General features: G+C 43.3%; 1 protein-coding gene across 1 annotated transcript; it reads right to left on the bottom strand.

Annotated features, from left to right (window-relative positions):
• Window positions 1-10,373: 10,373 nt before the first annotated feature.
• LOC113448032 (E3 ubiquitin-protein ligase TRIM32-like) lies at window positions 10,374-15,454 on the bottom strand. Its single transcript, XM_026718570.2, has 4 exons — window positions 15,365-15,454; window positions 13,627-13,782; window positions 12,057-12,599; window positions 10,374-10,721 (listed from the first exon to the last, which is right to left on the bottom strand). Exons 1-4 carry the CDS (start codon window positions 15,452-15,454, stop codon window positions 10,374-10,376), a joined length of 1,137 nt encoding a protein of 378 aa, XP_026574355.1.
• Window positions 15,455-16,344: the final 890 nt, after the last annotated feature.

Genomic DNA, 16,344 nt, shown 5'->3' with positions numbered 1-16,344 from the left:
GTTCCTCGCGAATACTGGCTCCTGTAAGATAAAATGTCTAACCCCCGATGTGGAAGCGAGGGGAGAGTCAGGGCAATATTGTGGGTGGAGTCTGTCCAATACAGTCCTCAGGCGCCTGCCCATCAGGAGTTCGGCTGGGGACTTATTGGTGGCTGAGCAAGGAGTTGAGTGCTGGCTCATCAGGAACCGCGAGAGTTTGTGGTGCCAGTCATCCCTGCTGAACCTAGCCAGGGCTTCTTTAGTGGTCCTGACGGCCCTTTCAGCCAATCCGTTACTGGCAGGATGAAATGGGGCTGTGAAAATGTGGCGGATGCCCAGGTTGGCCACGAAACGGCTGAACTCGGTCGATGCGAACTGTGGGCCATTGTCGGAGACAATGGCGTCGGGTAGCCCGTGCGTTACGAACAGGCGTGTTAATACGTTGGTGATTGCTAGTGTGGTGGTCGTGGATAGCTGTGCTACGTCAATCCATTTAGAATAGGTGTCCACGACCACTAGGAACATCTTCCCATGCAAGGGGCTGGCCAGGTCGATGTGAATTCTGGACCAAGGAGCGCTGGCGCTTTCCCATCTAGTAGGGGTGGCAATGGGGGGAGCAGGACGGGATTCCTGGCAAATGCTGCAGGAACTTACCCAATTGACAACGTCCTCATCGAGACCCGGCCACCACACGTAGCTGCGTGCTAATGCCTTCATTCTCACGATGCCAGGGTGTCCCTCGTGCAGCGCTTCCAGAACTCGGGTACGCAGCGAGGTCGGGATGACCACTCGAGTGCCCCATAGTAGACAGCCCTGCAAACTGGACAACTCCTGCATGCGAGTTTTGAAGGGTGTGAATTTGTTTTCAACATTGCCCCCTGGCCACCCCCTCCTCACCCAGTCGAGCACCTGGGCGAGCGTTTGATCTGCCTTGGTTTTAGCCGCAATATCAAGGGCAGTGATGGGTAGGTCCAACTGGGTGATCTCGAAAATCGCGTGGACAGGAGCAGGGTCTTCAGCCGGAGCCGGCAAGGGGCAGCGACTGAGAGCATCAGCGTGGGACAGTGTTTTACCCGGGCGGTGTATAAGTCTGTAGGAGTAGGCTGCTAGGAAGAGGGTCCACCTTGTCATCCTAGGGGAAAGGACTTGAGGGGTCTGTTTGTCCCCGGCTAGTAGGCCCAGGAGGGGCTTGTGGTCCGTGACCAGCTCGAAAAAATGGCCAAAAAGAAATTCGTGAAATTTTTTCACGGCTGCAACAGCTGCTAGGGCTTCCTTATCGATCTGGCTGTAATTGCGCTCCGTTGCAGAGAGCGTCCTTGAGAAAAAGGCGATGGGAGCTTCGGCGCCATTGGGGAGCCTGTGACTTAGTACCGCCCCAATTCCAAAAGGGGATGCGTCTGCTGCCAGCACTAAAGGAAGGTTAGGGTCGAATTGAATAAGTACCGCCTCTGACGTGAGTAGTGATTTGACGGCGTGGAAAGCCTGATCTTCTTTGTGCCCCCAGTGCCACGGTGACTTTTTATCCAGTAATCTGTGTAGGGGTTCGGCTACTGATGCTTTATGGGGCAAGAAGGATGCATAAAAGTTCAATAGCCCCAAGAAAGCCTGCAGTTCAGTTTTGGAGGTTGGAGTGGGTGCCTCGTGGATTGCCTAAACCTTGGACTCCAGGGGGTGGATGCCAGAGGCGTCAATTTTATAACCCAGAAAGTCCACCTGTCTAGTGGCAATGGCACATTTTTCTTTTTTCAACCTGAGGCCATGCTGTCTGAACCTCTCTAACACTGCTCGAACTCTCTGGAAGAGTTGGGGTCTGTCCCTGGCCGAGACTAAGATGTCGTCGAAGTAGGGTACTACACCAGGGAGGCCCTGCAAAATCCGCTCCATGAGGGATTGAAAAATACCTGGGGCAACACTTACGCCAAATTGGAGATGCTTGCATCAGAAAGCACCCCTGTGCGTGACAATGGTCTGGAGTTCCGCTGTTTGGTTATCAATGCTGATGAGACATGTCCAATTTAGCAAAAATGGTGCCTGGTTCGAATGTGTGTAATAAATGCTGAATGACGGGCACAGGATAAGCGCTAACTTGCAAAAATTTATTGATTGTCGCCTTGTAGTCCGAGCAAATTCTCAGGCTACCGTCTTTTTGAGGGGTGTGACAATGGGCGTCTCCCATTTGGCGAAATCTGTTGGCTCAATGACCCCTTGTTTTAACAGTTTATCCAATTCTGCATCTAGTTTTGGCCGAATAGCAAATGGAACCCTACGCGGTTTTAGCCTGATTGGGACTGCCTGGGGGTCAACTGAGAATGAGATGGGGGTACCATTATAACACCCCAGCTCTTCGCTGAACACATCTGAGTAATCAGCGAATAAGGAGTCAGTGTCTGAGGTTGAGACAGCATGGACTCCTGTTAGCCCTAGGCCGAGATGGGGAAACCAATCGAGCCCCAATAAGGTGGGTAGATTGCCGTTAACTACCACTAGAGGTAGGTGACCTTTAAAAGCTTTAAAACTGACAAGGAACTTGCCTCTGCCGATTACAGGAATGGTCTTCCCCTGGTAGTCCTTCAGGCTAAACTGGCATCTCTGGAGCCGGCTAGTGGATAGGCTGGGTTGGAGCCTCTTGAGGGTGTTCCACGAGATAATTGAGAGCGCTGACCCTGTGTCAACCTCCATGCGGCACGGTTTACCTTCTAGGGAAACGGAGAGAGAAATTTTACTAACAGTGTGGCAAGTGTGCTTGGCAAGGTGGTGCGTGCGACAGTTCAATACTTGCCTCTGTGGTCCCGAGTGCGAGGGGGGGTGTCTTTGTGCTGCGCTTTGAGGGGCTTGGCAGACTCTCGCGATGTGTCCCCTTTTATGGCAGTTATTGCAGGTGGCTCCCTTAAACTTGCAGGCGGCCCTCTGATGAGATCCCCCACAGGCTAGGCACAGGGTGATGTGCTTGGGTGGACCGATGTTTTCTTGTTTGGCTCCTACCTGCGGCCGTCTGTCGTTGGAGAGGCGGTGGACGTCGTTTTCATCGCTGATGGCTTCCTCTGCTACCACCTCCTCGGAGTGGACTGGAAGTGATGTCAGCTTGGCACTTGGGCCCTGGATTTCGGTGGCTGAGTTCGTTGCCAACTCAGCTGCCAAGGCCTCCTCGACTGCTTGTGCGAGGTTGAGGTCTTTTTTTTTGCGAGAAGGCGCCTTTGCAGGTGGAGGTCCTTGACCCCGCAGACTAGTTGATCGAGGAGCATGTCCTCCAGGTAGGTTCCAAACCCACAATGCAATGCTGCTGTTCTGAGAGCGGCCATATATTGATTGATGGTCTCCTTGCTCGATTGCTTCCTCATACGGAAGGTGAATCTCCTGGCAATCTGTGAGGGCCTGGGAGAATAGTGGTTAGTGAGGATTTCAAGTAACTCAGACCACGGAACGTTTTTCAGCTCACGAGGAGCCACGAGTGCCGTGGCAGTATCGTAGACGGTGGCTCCACAGTAGATTAGGAAATAGGATTTTTTTCGATGCTCTCCCGCATCCGCCAGGCTGACTGCATCGATATAATGATTAAAGCGGTTCTTATACGATTCCCACTTCTCCTCGTCTGGTTTGAACGCTGGGAAGACTGGGTTGGAACTCATGGTGCTGGGGCCGGTTGAACTACCTGTGGAAAAAATCTCTCTGGGGCAGCAGACAATGTTTTAGTGCCTGTGGTAGGCGAGTGATTTCAGCTCAGGAGAGGCTTTTCGCAATCTCTCTCTTTCTCTCTGGGTTAACCACGTTTGGCTGTTAGCCGTTGGCGGCGTCTAGATTCGCGCCTGTGTGGGCGTCAGTGACTGGACTACAGCGCTGTGCTGTGCCTTCTAGGTTTGAAATTCAAATGACAGCCGTTTGAATTTCGCGCCTAATACTGAGCGGCTGAGGCTCGCAGCGCTTCACTTTCCCTGTAGCTGGGCTAACAAGCGGCTACAGACGCTTCTAACTTTCGATTCTGACCGCTCTCTCTGGCTGCGGATCAGCGTTCGCTTCTTATCGCTTGCTGGCCGCTTTCTCTGTCAGCGGATCAGCGTTTGCTCTTTTTGTTTGCTCTTTTTGTTTACTGACCGCTCTCTCTGGCTGCGGATCAGTGTTGCTCTATCGCCGGCCGATCGCTCTCTCTGGTTGCGGATCGGCGGCTAGTGACTCAGCGGTTGCATGGTGCTTCTGGTAGCCATCCCACCTTCGTCGCCAGTGTTAAGTTTGGGAAAAGAGAGGCTGAACCAGAGCATGAATGCAACGAATACTTTATTGAAACAATAAAGGGATGACCATGCTTGCCACGCCTGGAACTGGCTCGCAGCAATCAGCAACTGGTGGGACCCCGCAGCCTGCTTTTATAGCTGGCTGCTGGGGAGAACCAACCAATGGGTGAAGGGAAGAACGCCCACGCAAAGTGAGTGGACCTGAGTGAGAACTCCTAGAGTTCTCAGGACATAACATCTTGCTTGTACACTCACCAGAATATCTGATTGACATTTCTGAAGAACAGGGTCTTAGACTAAGTCTTTGGCTTGCTCTAATCTAGCAGAAAGAAACTCTTAAATTGTTTAAAATGGAAGTTTCAAGCATATTGGAATGTCATGGGGCTTAGTGTATCAATTTGAATTCTATCAAACAATGTGCTAAAAAACTTGAGAACTGCATGTCAAATATACATGAAAAATTGAATAGGTGACTATAAACAATAAACTATTATTTCTTTTGAAGCTGCTGGTACTGGGCAGGGGGAGGTTGGTGTGTTTCATAGAGTACTGGTAGCTATTGTTTCTGCCATATCTTCCCTGGGTCATGTGCTTAAAAGGTTTTGCTATTTTTAATGTGACAATACTGCCAGGAGTTAAAAAGAGTTTTGCATCCACAGTCTAGCACAGGGAGGGAGCTGTAAAAAAATCATACCGCTGTTGTTCCCTTGTACAGTAATAAGAGAGCTTGCTTTAAACTTCCTATGATAACGCAGATGACACCATTTATAAATGCTGTCCTTAAAAAAAATACTGGCCTGGCATTCAGAGCAGTTGGAGCTAGACATCATGGGCTTTTTATACAATTTACCTAATGCACAAATGCTCTAGAGCCCTGGAAATTATTAAAATGCTGATTTAGATCTGGCAGCTTAGCTATTTTTAGCTGCCTCTGAACACACTGATTATATATATACATACATATACATACATATACACACACACACACACACACACACACCACTTCCTTTGTTAATGGGGTGTATGTTGCATTTAAAATACTGCCAGAATCCTTGGAGGTTTGATGACATACTCATTTTATAAGTAAACAAATAATCTGTACCTTGAGTTGAGGGAAAGAAGGATATCATGCATAAGTTTTAAATTGTTTTAAAAAGTAACTTGCTAAAAGCTAAACGTTGTTAGAATGATATCAGTTTTGATTTGTTTTAGGCTGATTTTCTAAATTTTAGGCAGTGCTTTTACACTAGGAAGTATTTTAAAAGTATTCTGAGAAGTCAGAGATAGGAGTCCTCAGCATAACTGGGCTGATCACAAAAAAGCTAGCCCTTTAGGGATGCCCCAAATATGCTTTTTCAAGAGGCAGTTGAACTTTCTGGTTTTTCTTTGAAGATGTTACACTTCTCATCCAAGAAGCTTCTTCAGCTCAGAGCTGAAGAACTGAAGAAGCTCCTCAGATGAAAAGTAAAATGTCTTCAAAGAAAAACCAGAAAGCCCAGTTGAAAAAGCCCCTTTTGGGACAACCATGACCTGGATGACTGAGAATCTCCATAGTCCTTTAGGGATGGATTTAAGAATTAACCCCGTTTTGTACCAGAATGAATGTGAGCTGTGCCTTTTCTGCAGAAATGACAAAAGTGGTTTCCCTGAGTACTTCATTCCAAGTCATCTTTCATTGCAACTTGTTAGCTATAGTGGTATTCTGAAAAGCAGCCCCATCTGATGTTCCTGGCAAGAAAAGAAAAGTGATACACCATGGGAGAACCTTGTGAATGTAACTCAAAATAATAACCTAGGAGCAGATTTACTACAGACAGCTGGCTGAAGTTCTAACAATCTGACATTGGCACAAACCTGTATTTGGAGAATTATCACTCTCATTGAGAAGCAGTTTAGTAACTTAAAATGATCTGGGATGGACATCAGAGTGACCCTTAGCATGTTTATTCAGAAACCAATTCTATGATATTTAACACAACTCATTCTATGTGTGTGCAGTTAGTTTGTAGATCTATAGCCCAGTTACGTCCATACCCACACCTCCTCAAGAATAAGCCCTATTGGAGTGAAGCGTTTCTCCCAAATTGGCATCAGTCTTGAACTGAGTTACTTATGAGTGTGGAGTCAACACAGAAAAAGATGTTGATTTACAACATAAATCCAATACTGACTTGTTAAAAGAAAAAATTGGTTTATTTCAAAAGCTACCTTTAAAGTTTACTTCTTTTGAAGAAGTAATGAAGAAATCATGATAGAAAAACTCCATCTTCAGATTACAGAATAAGAGTTGGAAGCATCCTTGCAGATATTCTAGTCTCTTCTAAACAAGAGACCCTACACCAGTGGTGGCCTATACTGAAAACTAGCCCCATTTCATCACTTCCTGTTTTCCAAAAATACCAGAAGTGACAAAATGGGGCTAGTTTTTGGCCTACAAAGCTTGCAGAAGCCTGCAGAAGCCAAAAAAAGGCCTCAAACTGGCTGAAAATCAGCTGTGAGGCATGTACATGTGCAGTGAGGTAAGTTTGCTTGCAGCTCGCGTGCTGGCACAAATAGCTCTACGTGGCACCTGTGGCACCTGTGGCATAGGTTCGCCATCATGGCCCTATACTATTCTAGGCAAATGGCTAGCCAATCTCTTCAAAAACCTCCAGTGATAGAGCACCTGCAACTTCTGGAAGCAAGTTGTTCCATTGACTACAGGTAGTCCTCGATTTAGATCCATAATTAAGCCAAAATTTTCTTTTTGCTAAGTGAGACATTTGTTAAGTGAGTTTTGCCCCATTTTATGATCTTTCTGGCCACAATTATTAAGTGAATCACTGCAGTTATTAAATTAATAACATGGTTGTTAAGTGAATCTGGCTTCCCTGTTGACTTTGTCAGAAGGTGACAAAAGGTGATGCACACATGACCCCAGGACACTGCATAAATAAATATGAATCAGTTACAAGTGTCTGAATTTTGCTCACATGACCATAGGGTTGCTGCAACAGTCATAAATGTAAAGAACACTCATAAATCACTTTTTTTCAGTGCTGTTGTAACCTTGAGCGGTCACTAAATGAACTGCTGTAAGTCAAGGACTATCTGTACTTGTTCTCACTGTCAGGAAATTTCTCCTTAATCGGATCTCTCTTTGATAAGCTTCCATCCAGTACTTCTTGTCCTGCTCTCAGATGCTCTGGCGCAGTGGTCGCCAACCTTTTGGACCTCAGGGACCACCAAACTCATACTTTTAAATCCCACGGACCACTAGTTTTCAAGGAGAAAGAGAGAGAGACAGAGACAGACAGACAGACAGACAGATGGTATTCTGTGATTGGTAGGAAAATGGGGTGGGGAATTTTCCTGCAGACTTTTGGGGGGATTTTCTCAGGGTCTCTGTGGGAAAATCCCCCCAAAAGTCTGCAGGAAAAATACTCAACCCATTTTCTTACCAATCGATCATTCTTTATTTGGGATCATAGGATACCATTTCTAGCCCCGTTTTCAGGGGGAGAGAGAGAGAGAGACAAAGAGAGACTTGTTTGGGGGAGAGAAAGACTTTTGCTGCTTTCCTTGTGTGCAACTAAAAGCAGAAGAAGAAAGAAGCAGAAAGAAGCAGCCCAGTGGCCAGGCAAGTTCCCGCTCTCCGCCCTTTCCCCCCTCCCCTCACTACCTCGTGTTGTTTGCAATACAAGCGATGCAAGCCTTGTGTTCCCGCGGGCCATGTGAACAGCACAGCCTTGTTCCCACAGAGCGTGGATTAATTGCTTTGGTGGGGTGCTCTGGGGGTGACATTTCTCTGTGGATCACCAAAATTTTCTCGCAGACCACCAGTGGGCCGCGACCCACCGGTTGGTGACCACTGCTTTGGAGAATAGGTTAATCCCCTCTTCTCTGTGAGCCCCCTCAAAATTTGGAAGACTACTATCATGTCACTCTAGCCCTTCTCTTTATTATATTAGACATGCCCAGTTCCTGCAACTGTTCATTGTATGCTTTTGCTTCCAATTCCCCTAATTGTCATTGTTGCTCTTTGCACTTTTTCTAGTCTCCAACATCTTACCGTGGTGATCAAAACTGGACACAGTGTCTTACCAATGGAGTATAAAATAGTATTAACACTTCACGTGATTGTGATTCTATCCCACTGATGATGCAACCAGGACTGTATTGGCTTTTTGGCAGATGCAGCACACTGCTGGCTCATATTTAATTGGTTGTGCACTAAAATACCTAGATTCCTCTTACAGTTCATAATAATACACATCCTTCCCACCATAAAAATATAATGCACAATGTTTACATGTTGAAAAACACTGATTACTCATACTCAAGAATATTATCATTGAAATAAGGGAGACGTTGGTCCTATATATTTAATTAAACTACTCCAAGCATGATATTAATCTAGGATCCAATCAGTGGTTCCAAGAAGGTCATGGGGACAGAATGTAACTTTGGGGTGCTTTCCAAAACACAGTCCATGAGATACAACAAAAATTCTATGGTACTACTGTTGGGTACAATATAAGAAGTTGTAATTTTCCACAATATAGAGTAGCATATAGCTTATGAAAGACATATTATACCATTTATATAAGGTTTATTCTTTGTTCAAATTACCTACAGTTAGTATCTTAACATACAGCCACACTACAGCCATACCTCAGAAATAAAGGAACTAAAAATTACCAAAAAAACCCATACTGAAAATGATAACATAATTATAGCAAGAACATTATGAAATAATACGACCAAAATGTTCTACTTTACTGCCAGGGCAAATCATATGTCGGCCTGCCTCAGCTTTCTTTCTATTCCCCACTTTTACGGAGAACACAAATATGCCAATATTGTAGAGCAAGAAATGACTAAATTCACATATATCAAAAAGTGTCACACTTTCTTAGATGGCCTTAACAAATCTATTACAATTGCTTCAGTGGTGGGATTCAATTTTTTTTACTACTGGTTCTGTGGGCGTGGCTTGTGGGCATGGTGTGGCTTGGTGGGCATGGTAGGGGAAGGATACTGCAAAACCCCATTCCCTCCTCACCCCACTAACCTGCTTTACAGCTCCGTTCTCCTGTGCAGGGCAACAAAAGAAGACTCAGCCAATCAGCTGGGACTCAGGAGGCAGTGAATAGATGGGGGGGGTGGGGCCAGTTAAAGGTGGTATTTGCCGGTTCTCTGAACTACTCAACATTTCCGCTACCGGTTCTCCAGAAATGGTCAGAACCTGCTGAATACCTCTGAATTACTTATTGATGAGGGACTTGTAACCTGTCTCATACAGAAGCACATTTGCATAAACCGCCCCACCTTCTCTCTTTTTTCCTGATTTTCTTTTTGAATCCTATATTAGTCTATTATTCTCCGTATCTCACGAAGTGAATGCCAGCTTATGAGAGTTCATGCTTTGTTACATTGTGTTAATTAGAAAAGGTGCAACCAGCTTCCTGATTTTTCTCCACCCGACTGTTCTTCATCTTATTAGTGACAACTTACTCCTAAGCTTCATCTATTAGGATGCAAAACTTAAGAGAAAAGGATTTTTTCCCCAAAAGAAAATGGCATGGGAAACATAACGCTATCCCATAGTGTTGTGGTACTTATGTATATTGTATAGCCGCTCTAGTGGCTCTTGGAGATTTTAAGGGATTTTATTTCCCAACCTTTCATATTTCGTGTCAAAAATTTCAAGGTCCGTGCTAAGAGCAATGAATGAAGGCCATCTAACATTTGCGATCAAAGTATTCCATCCCATAATTCTTAATGGATCTGGGTGGGGGGGAGATAGAGGAGAGGAAATGATCAGAAAAGATAGACTACAGATAGAAAATAACATCTCTCCAGCTGTAAGAGAAGGTGAATTTAGAGTTGTTGCAAAGAAAACTCACAAATCTGTGATACTTTTTGTTTTGTTTTGTTTTCTACTTGCAGTCCATAGATCATTTAAGGATAACTTAGAGATCAGTTCCTTAATCATTCTGGGAAAGGTGCTGTTTTCCCAGGACTTTATGACTGCAAGGTGAGAAAAGCTGTCAAACAAGCCACTCCTTTTGTTATTTAGACCCCCCCCCCCCATTTTTCTAAGAGATGTGAATATGCCACTGTATGTTTAGCTATGATGGTTTACATTTATTCCATTGTTCAGCTGTGTTTCTTATATTTATTCCACTACTTGTACCTGAAGAGTTTAACGCAGTGGTTATAACAGTCAGCTACAGCTATCAACCCGTGATCCAGTATGGTGATATCGTTTGGTCCTTGCAAACCCTCACTCACCACAACATCACAGAGGGTTGAATCAGGATTAAACATCACGATGCAGTTTTGACCATGATCGGAAACTAAGAAGTTTCCATGACCATCCACGGTGACTCCAGAAGGGTTTTCAAAACTGAATTTTTTCCCATGACGGGGACCTATGGTCTTCCTCAGGCTTCGTTCCCTGTCAATAATTTTGATGCAGCAGCCTTGAAACCTTCCAAACAGTTGCCCTTCTGCAACCAGCATGTCTTCATTCTGAGTAGATGATGAGAAATTGAAAAAAAAAACAAAACTTATGTGGGTTAACTACAGTAAGTTTACATGAGTCTTTAAAAAAGCATATCCTTCTTCCTGAGATTGATCCAAGTAGGGACAAGATGCTATACAAGTAGCCCACGACATATGGCCACAACTGAGCCCAAAATTTATGTTGCTAAGTGAGAAATTTGTTAAGTGAGTTTTGCCTCATGTTACGACTTTTCTTGCCTCATATGTTAAGTGAATTATTGCAACTGTTAGGTTAGTAACATGGTTGTCAAGTGAATCTGGCTTCCCCATTGACTTTGCTTTTCTGAAGGATGCAAAAGGGGATTACCTGACTCTGGGACACTGAAACCATCATAAATATGAAGCAGTTGCCAAGCACCCAAATATAAACCGCATGATTGTAGGGATGCTGCAAGCATCTTAAGTGTGAATAATGGTCATAAGTCACTTTTTTCAGTGCCGTTGTAACTTCAAATGGTCACTAAATGAACTGGTGTAATCAAAGACTACCTATAACAGGGGTGTCAAACTCAAGGCTTGGGGGCTGGATCCAGCCCGGGGGGTGCTTAGATCTGGTCCATGGGGCTGCCCTAGAAACAGCAAAGGACTGGTCCATGGTGCCTCTGCCAGCAAAAACAGAGCTCAGGAGGGCCATCTGCGACCCTCCCAGGCTCCGTTTTCAGCCATGATGGCCTCCTGTTGCCCTCTGCCAACGAAAACAGGCTCCCGAGCTCTGTTTTCAGCCATGACAGCCTCCTGCCGCCATCAGCCAGGGAAAACAGAGCTCAGGAGCTCATTTTCACTGGCAGAGCGCTTGGGCCACCACAGACACCCCTAACATGAGTTATGTCAAGCTGGCCATGGCCACAGTTGCCGCACCCTCCTGGCCCCCGAGGTCAAATACAACACTGATGCAGCCCTCAATGAAATCGAGTTTGACACCCCTGACCTATAGTATCTGGCTGGAGATGACCAATATATATGGAGTATTCCATAGAAAGTAAGACTGTTCTTTTCAGTAGCTTTGCCACTGAAATCCACTGACAGTCATCTAGTCGAGTGACACATCAAAAATTGAAAATAGTACTAGTTAGGACCAAACCAGGCTGGGATGCTCCCACAACAGATTTAAATAAGGATGTCAGTAGTATACAAGCATATTGGATAGAAATTCTATCTCATTTTCTGAGTTTTCAAATATTTGTGGCTGTTACTTACATTGCTATCGTTATACTTTTATGCTAAGATGTCATACCTTCTCTACTACCAATCCCTCTATGAATGTTGAGCAAACTTTTTACCTTTTGGGTCATCCAATCATACCTCATTGACAGCCATACGCACCGGCCTGTAGAATCCCTCTATTGTCTGTGTCTTCAGGACGGCATTCATTCTCCAATCCACTCCAATGATGTTGATTTTTCCTCCATTTGTCCAGTCGGACACTGCAATTTTATTGGACTTCAGGACTGTTATCCCATATGAATAAGGCCAGGTGAGTTTGGGAGACTTCAGTTCATGGATCAGATCTCCATCCTTAGAGAAGAGCTGGATGATCTTAGTCCCACTGGTCACAAGTAACACACCGTTTTTCATGCAGGTGATATCTCCCAGCCCTTTTACTGGTTCGAATCCATATGAAAAGCGTTGTTTAGGACGACCGTCAGTGCTGTAGATCTGGATACACCCAGAACCACTGTCTTTCACAATCAAATCGCCTTCAAGGCTTGTTGTCAGACTGGTTGGCCAGATCAGCTTCCCTTGATTTGTACCAAACCCACCCACAATTTTTATTAGGGAATTGTAATAAATCTTCTGGATTCCAGAAAGTTTCCATTTGTTATTGAAATGGAGAGATTTTTCTATCTAGGAAACAACGAAAGAAACAGGAAAACAGATTGCCTAGTGATAATTCAGGAATTAGTTCAAGTACTGGATAGCGCACGTTTCTTTCGCTATAGATCCTCATTCTCAGAAGCATAGAAGAATTTCCTCCACCAGGTGAACCACTGACTCCAGCTTTTCTATTTAAAAGATACGTCTCTTGGGCATTTTCAAACGAGATCTTGGTGCTATTTCAAACTAAGCCCGGATCTGTCTGATCTCACAAAGTCAGCTGTCTGGAAAATGGGTCAATCTAACACTGGCTTAGCTATGGAGCATCTGAAATTACAGCAAAGCTATTCTTTACACTTAGGAGTACTTAGCTCTACATTGGTTGTAACTGACCTGTTGTCCCACTCATGAACTATTCCTCCAACTTTTCTACTGCTTTCCCTCGGGTTTTGCCCCCCCCCACCTCAAAGGTTTTGAGTTTACAGAACTGAAGACAATTATAGGTTAACTTCAAGTTGATTGAAAAGAGTTAGGGATAGAAACTGATGACACGGAAATCTTCCAATATAGTTCTTGAGCCGTGGTGGCACAGTGGTTAGAATCCAGTACTGCAAGCTAATTCTGCTGACTGCTGGCTGCTGCAGTTCAGCAGTTCGATTCTCACTGGCTCAACATGGTCTCAGCCTTCCATCCTTCTGAGGTCGGTAAAATGAGGACCCAGATTCTTTGGGGAAATATGCTGACTCTGTAAACCTCTTAGAGAGGGCTGTAAAGCACTATGAAGCGGTATATGAGTCTAAGTGCTATCGCTGTTTAACTCAGGGACAGGATGGATAATATCCAGAAACCTGTTTACTGATGGACATGTACAGCTACAATAATTTACCTCCTTGAACATAGTTGGGGAGAAATAAAGATGCCACGCTAACGCTTCAATTTAAATATTAGCAGGTTATCCCTTGGCCTCCATTTCTTTGAGATCTCCCATCACTCTCCCTTCTTCCCCCTGTCTTTTTTCTGTAACTTCCCTCTTTTGTCCATCAGCTCCCATTGTTACATCAATGCTGCAAAATGTTGAAGGTATATGAAGTGGGTAGGTGGAGAGTACAAACAAGGCACAAAGCAAATGAGAACAATCCTTGTACTTTTCATCATCAAGCACTTTCAGGAAATAAGAATCTAACATTTCCTTGGTCAGGAGTGGAAGTTCCTCCTATAATATAATACAGGGAGTCAAAAGGACATCCTATATATTCCAAGATTACCCAGAAGGTTAAATGAGGAGATACAAAGAGAAGGTTAAAACCATTTATTTGTCTATTGAATTTATATTCCACTTTTTCCACCACAGTATATTGCTTAAGATAATTAATAATAATAGAAAAATAAACACTTATTGCAAACCCAGTTTAAAAACCTAATTAAAACTAGGTTTGATTTCTGGTAGTTTCAGGAACATATTAATGTTGTTTTCTTGGCAGCAATCAGAAATGATTCACTCCATCCTTCATTCTTGGTGTTTTTTAACACTCCAGGCTACAAGCCTGGCAGCTCCTGGTGGTCTCCTATCTAGGCAGTAAACAGTTTGTACACAACAGCCACACAACCATATTACTTTTTGTGGCAAAGCCTGCCTGAATCAATCAATCCTTCCTTCCATCCTCCCTCCCTCCCTCCCTCCCCTGACAAAAGGAAAATAATAACACAAGCTAGCCCAGTTTTTCTTTACTATTAATCCCAAAGTCAGAAAATAGCCACTGAGATGAAGGTCACAGGTTGAAGAAGTTGAGGCAAAAGTCTAGGTTGATAGTGCAACAATCAGTAAACATAACATACTATGGTATGTTTTTGTTGCTAAAATTATCCAAAGGGTTACTATACAAAGTAAGGAGTAGTTGTATAAATACTGATCTGCTTGATTTTTCAAAATATTTTGCATAATTCCACCTGCAAATTCAAAAGGCATTTATCTTTCTTTCTACTGTCTAACAACATTGTATTTGAATAGATTAAATCTTTTCAACCAAGAGGCCTTCTAGTTTGTTCTACATTCTTTGTCTACACAACATTGAAGGGCTCACTATAACTGCAGATCTTCAAAGCCTTTTAAATAATACAAGTACAGACTTGTAAATTATATATGTGATGTTTCAGTAATGTAATCGCAAGCCAGTATTTTAGAGAGATCAAAGGAAAAGGGATATTCTTCTTGAGGGATAGTTGGTAAGAATTAATAAAGAAATTGCATACTCATAAAGAGGTGATACTATTTATTAAAGGAATATTTACAGTGCTACTTGGGTTATTTTTTTCCAGTGATCCTCTGCCAGTCTTCTGTAAAATATAAGGAGCCTACATAATATTTTTCATCGTCCAATTTAATACCAACTCATTATAGAACCATTTAATTTAATAAAGACAGCTATACTGTACGCTTTAACTTCTTGCTTTATAATTTAGCTATGTAAGTATACAGAATCATTATACTGTATATTTAGGGATTCCACATTTTTGATATGCTACAGCAACTGGTTGGAAACAGAAAAAGAGAAGAAGATTGCCTAAATGTGCGAAGATTGTCTTTAATACCTTCAGGCTGTCTTCTCCAACATATTCAAAGAAATCCTAGTCTGTTCAAAGCACACCAATTTTGGAACATATGTTTATGATCTCCTTAAGAGATTATTTTTGATCCATATTGATAAAATTCTGATTATAAACTTAGTCAGCACCTGGATGCACTGCACTTGTCATTGAGATCCAATTCCAATGGGTTCTTCTCATTACAATTGTACCTGATAACTTGGTCTCTGGAATCGAGGATCAACTGGATATTTCATCTCTGCAACAGAGCTCTTTGCCTGGCCGCGTCTCCTCTTCTTCATCCTCCCCCTCCCTCCTGCCCTTCCTCCAAAATGCATAGTGCTGCTTAAGGAAATGCTCAAAAAAGACCCTCTTGCACTTCAACAAAGTAGCTGGCATCTTCTCTGATCTACTTGACAGGGATGTCGATCTGAGTTTATAATGTATAATGTTTGCTTTTAAGGAGGTCCAGTTTCAATTGTATGTTATTTGTGGATTTTTATCTCGGGAATTATTAACATACATTCTTCTTCCTTTTAAATCAGCAAAAAGTTAGTGGATGTAAGTAGTGAGTATGTAGATACCCTAATTTTAGTGTGGCTTAACAAACATGACTAGGTAAACACTATTGGTCCTGTAGGTTGTTTTTTTTTAATTGCTGACCAGTTTTAGGTCAGAAATAAATGGGTCTTGCAACTTTCTTTCCCTTCGCATCGACTGTCACCCCTTGGCAGGACAAACGATCACTCCCCATCTATCCTGGAATCTATCCTGGATTATCCTGTGCCTTCCAATAGTTCTAAACCCCAACCGAGGGAAGGGAGTTGTTTCAGTTTTCTATAAGAATATCAGTGCTATGATATTTCTGTAAATTTAAAATACCATGACTTAACAAGAGATCAATGGAGCAATATTAAAAACTTTTTATTTTTAGCAATCCAAAATATATCCTGCCGAATAAAGCATCACATTTCTGTATTCTTCAAAAGAAGCATTGCTGCACAGTCATTCTTTAGAGGTCTCCTTTAAAAATATGCCTATATTTGGAGTTTTGGTTTTCCATTAAATTAATATATCCATGTAAATGGTTGGGGAGAAGTTCCTTTTTTTGAGGAAGAGTGGGAATTTTCATTGTTTTTCATTGCTAGTTGCCCAGAGTTGTTTGGGGAATGTTTTGCCAATACCAAAATAG

Source organism: Pseudonaja textilis, chromosome 2 (assembly GCF_049901715.1).
Source record: "Pseudonaja textilis isolate UNSWEBS1 chromosome 2, rPseTex1.2, whole genome shotgun sequence".
In the NCBI taxonomy this organism is placed as follows: Eukaryota; Metazoa; Chordata; class Lepidosauria; order Squamata; family Elapidae; genus Pseudonaja; species Pseudonaja textilis.
The sequence above is the reverse complement of the archived record's forward strand: the minus strand, read 5'-3'. Positions and strand labels throughout refer to the sequence as shown.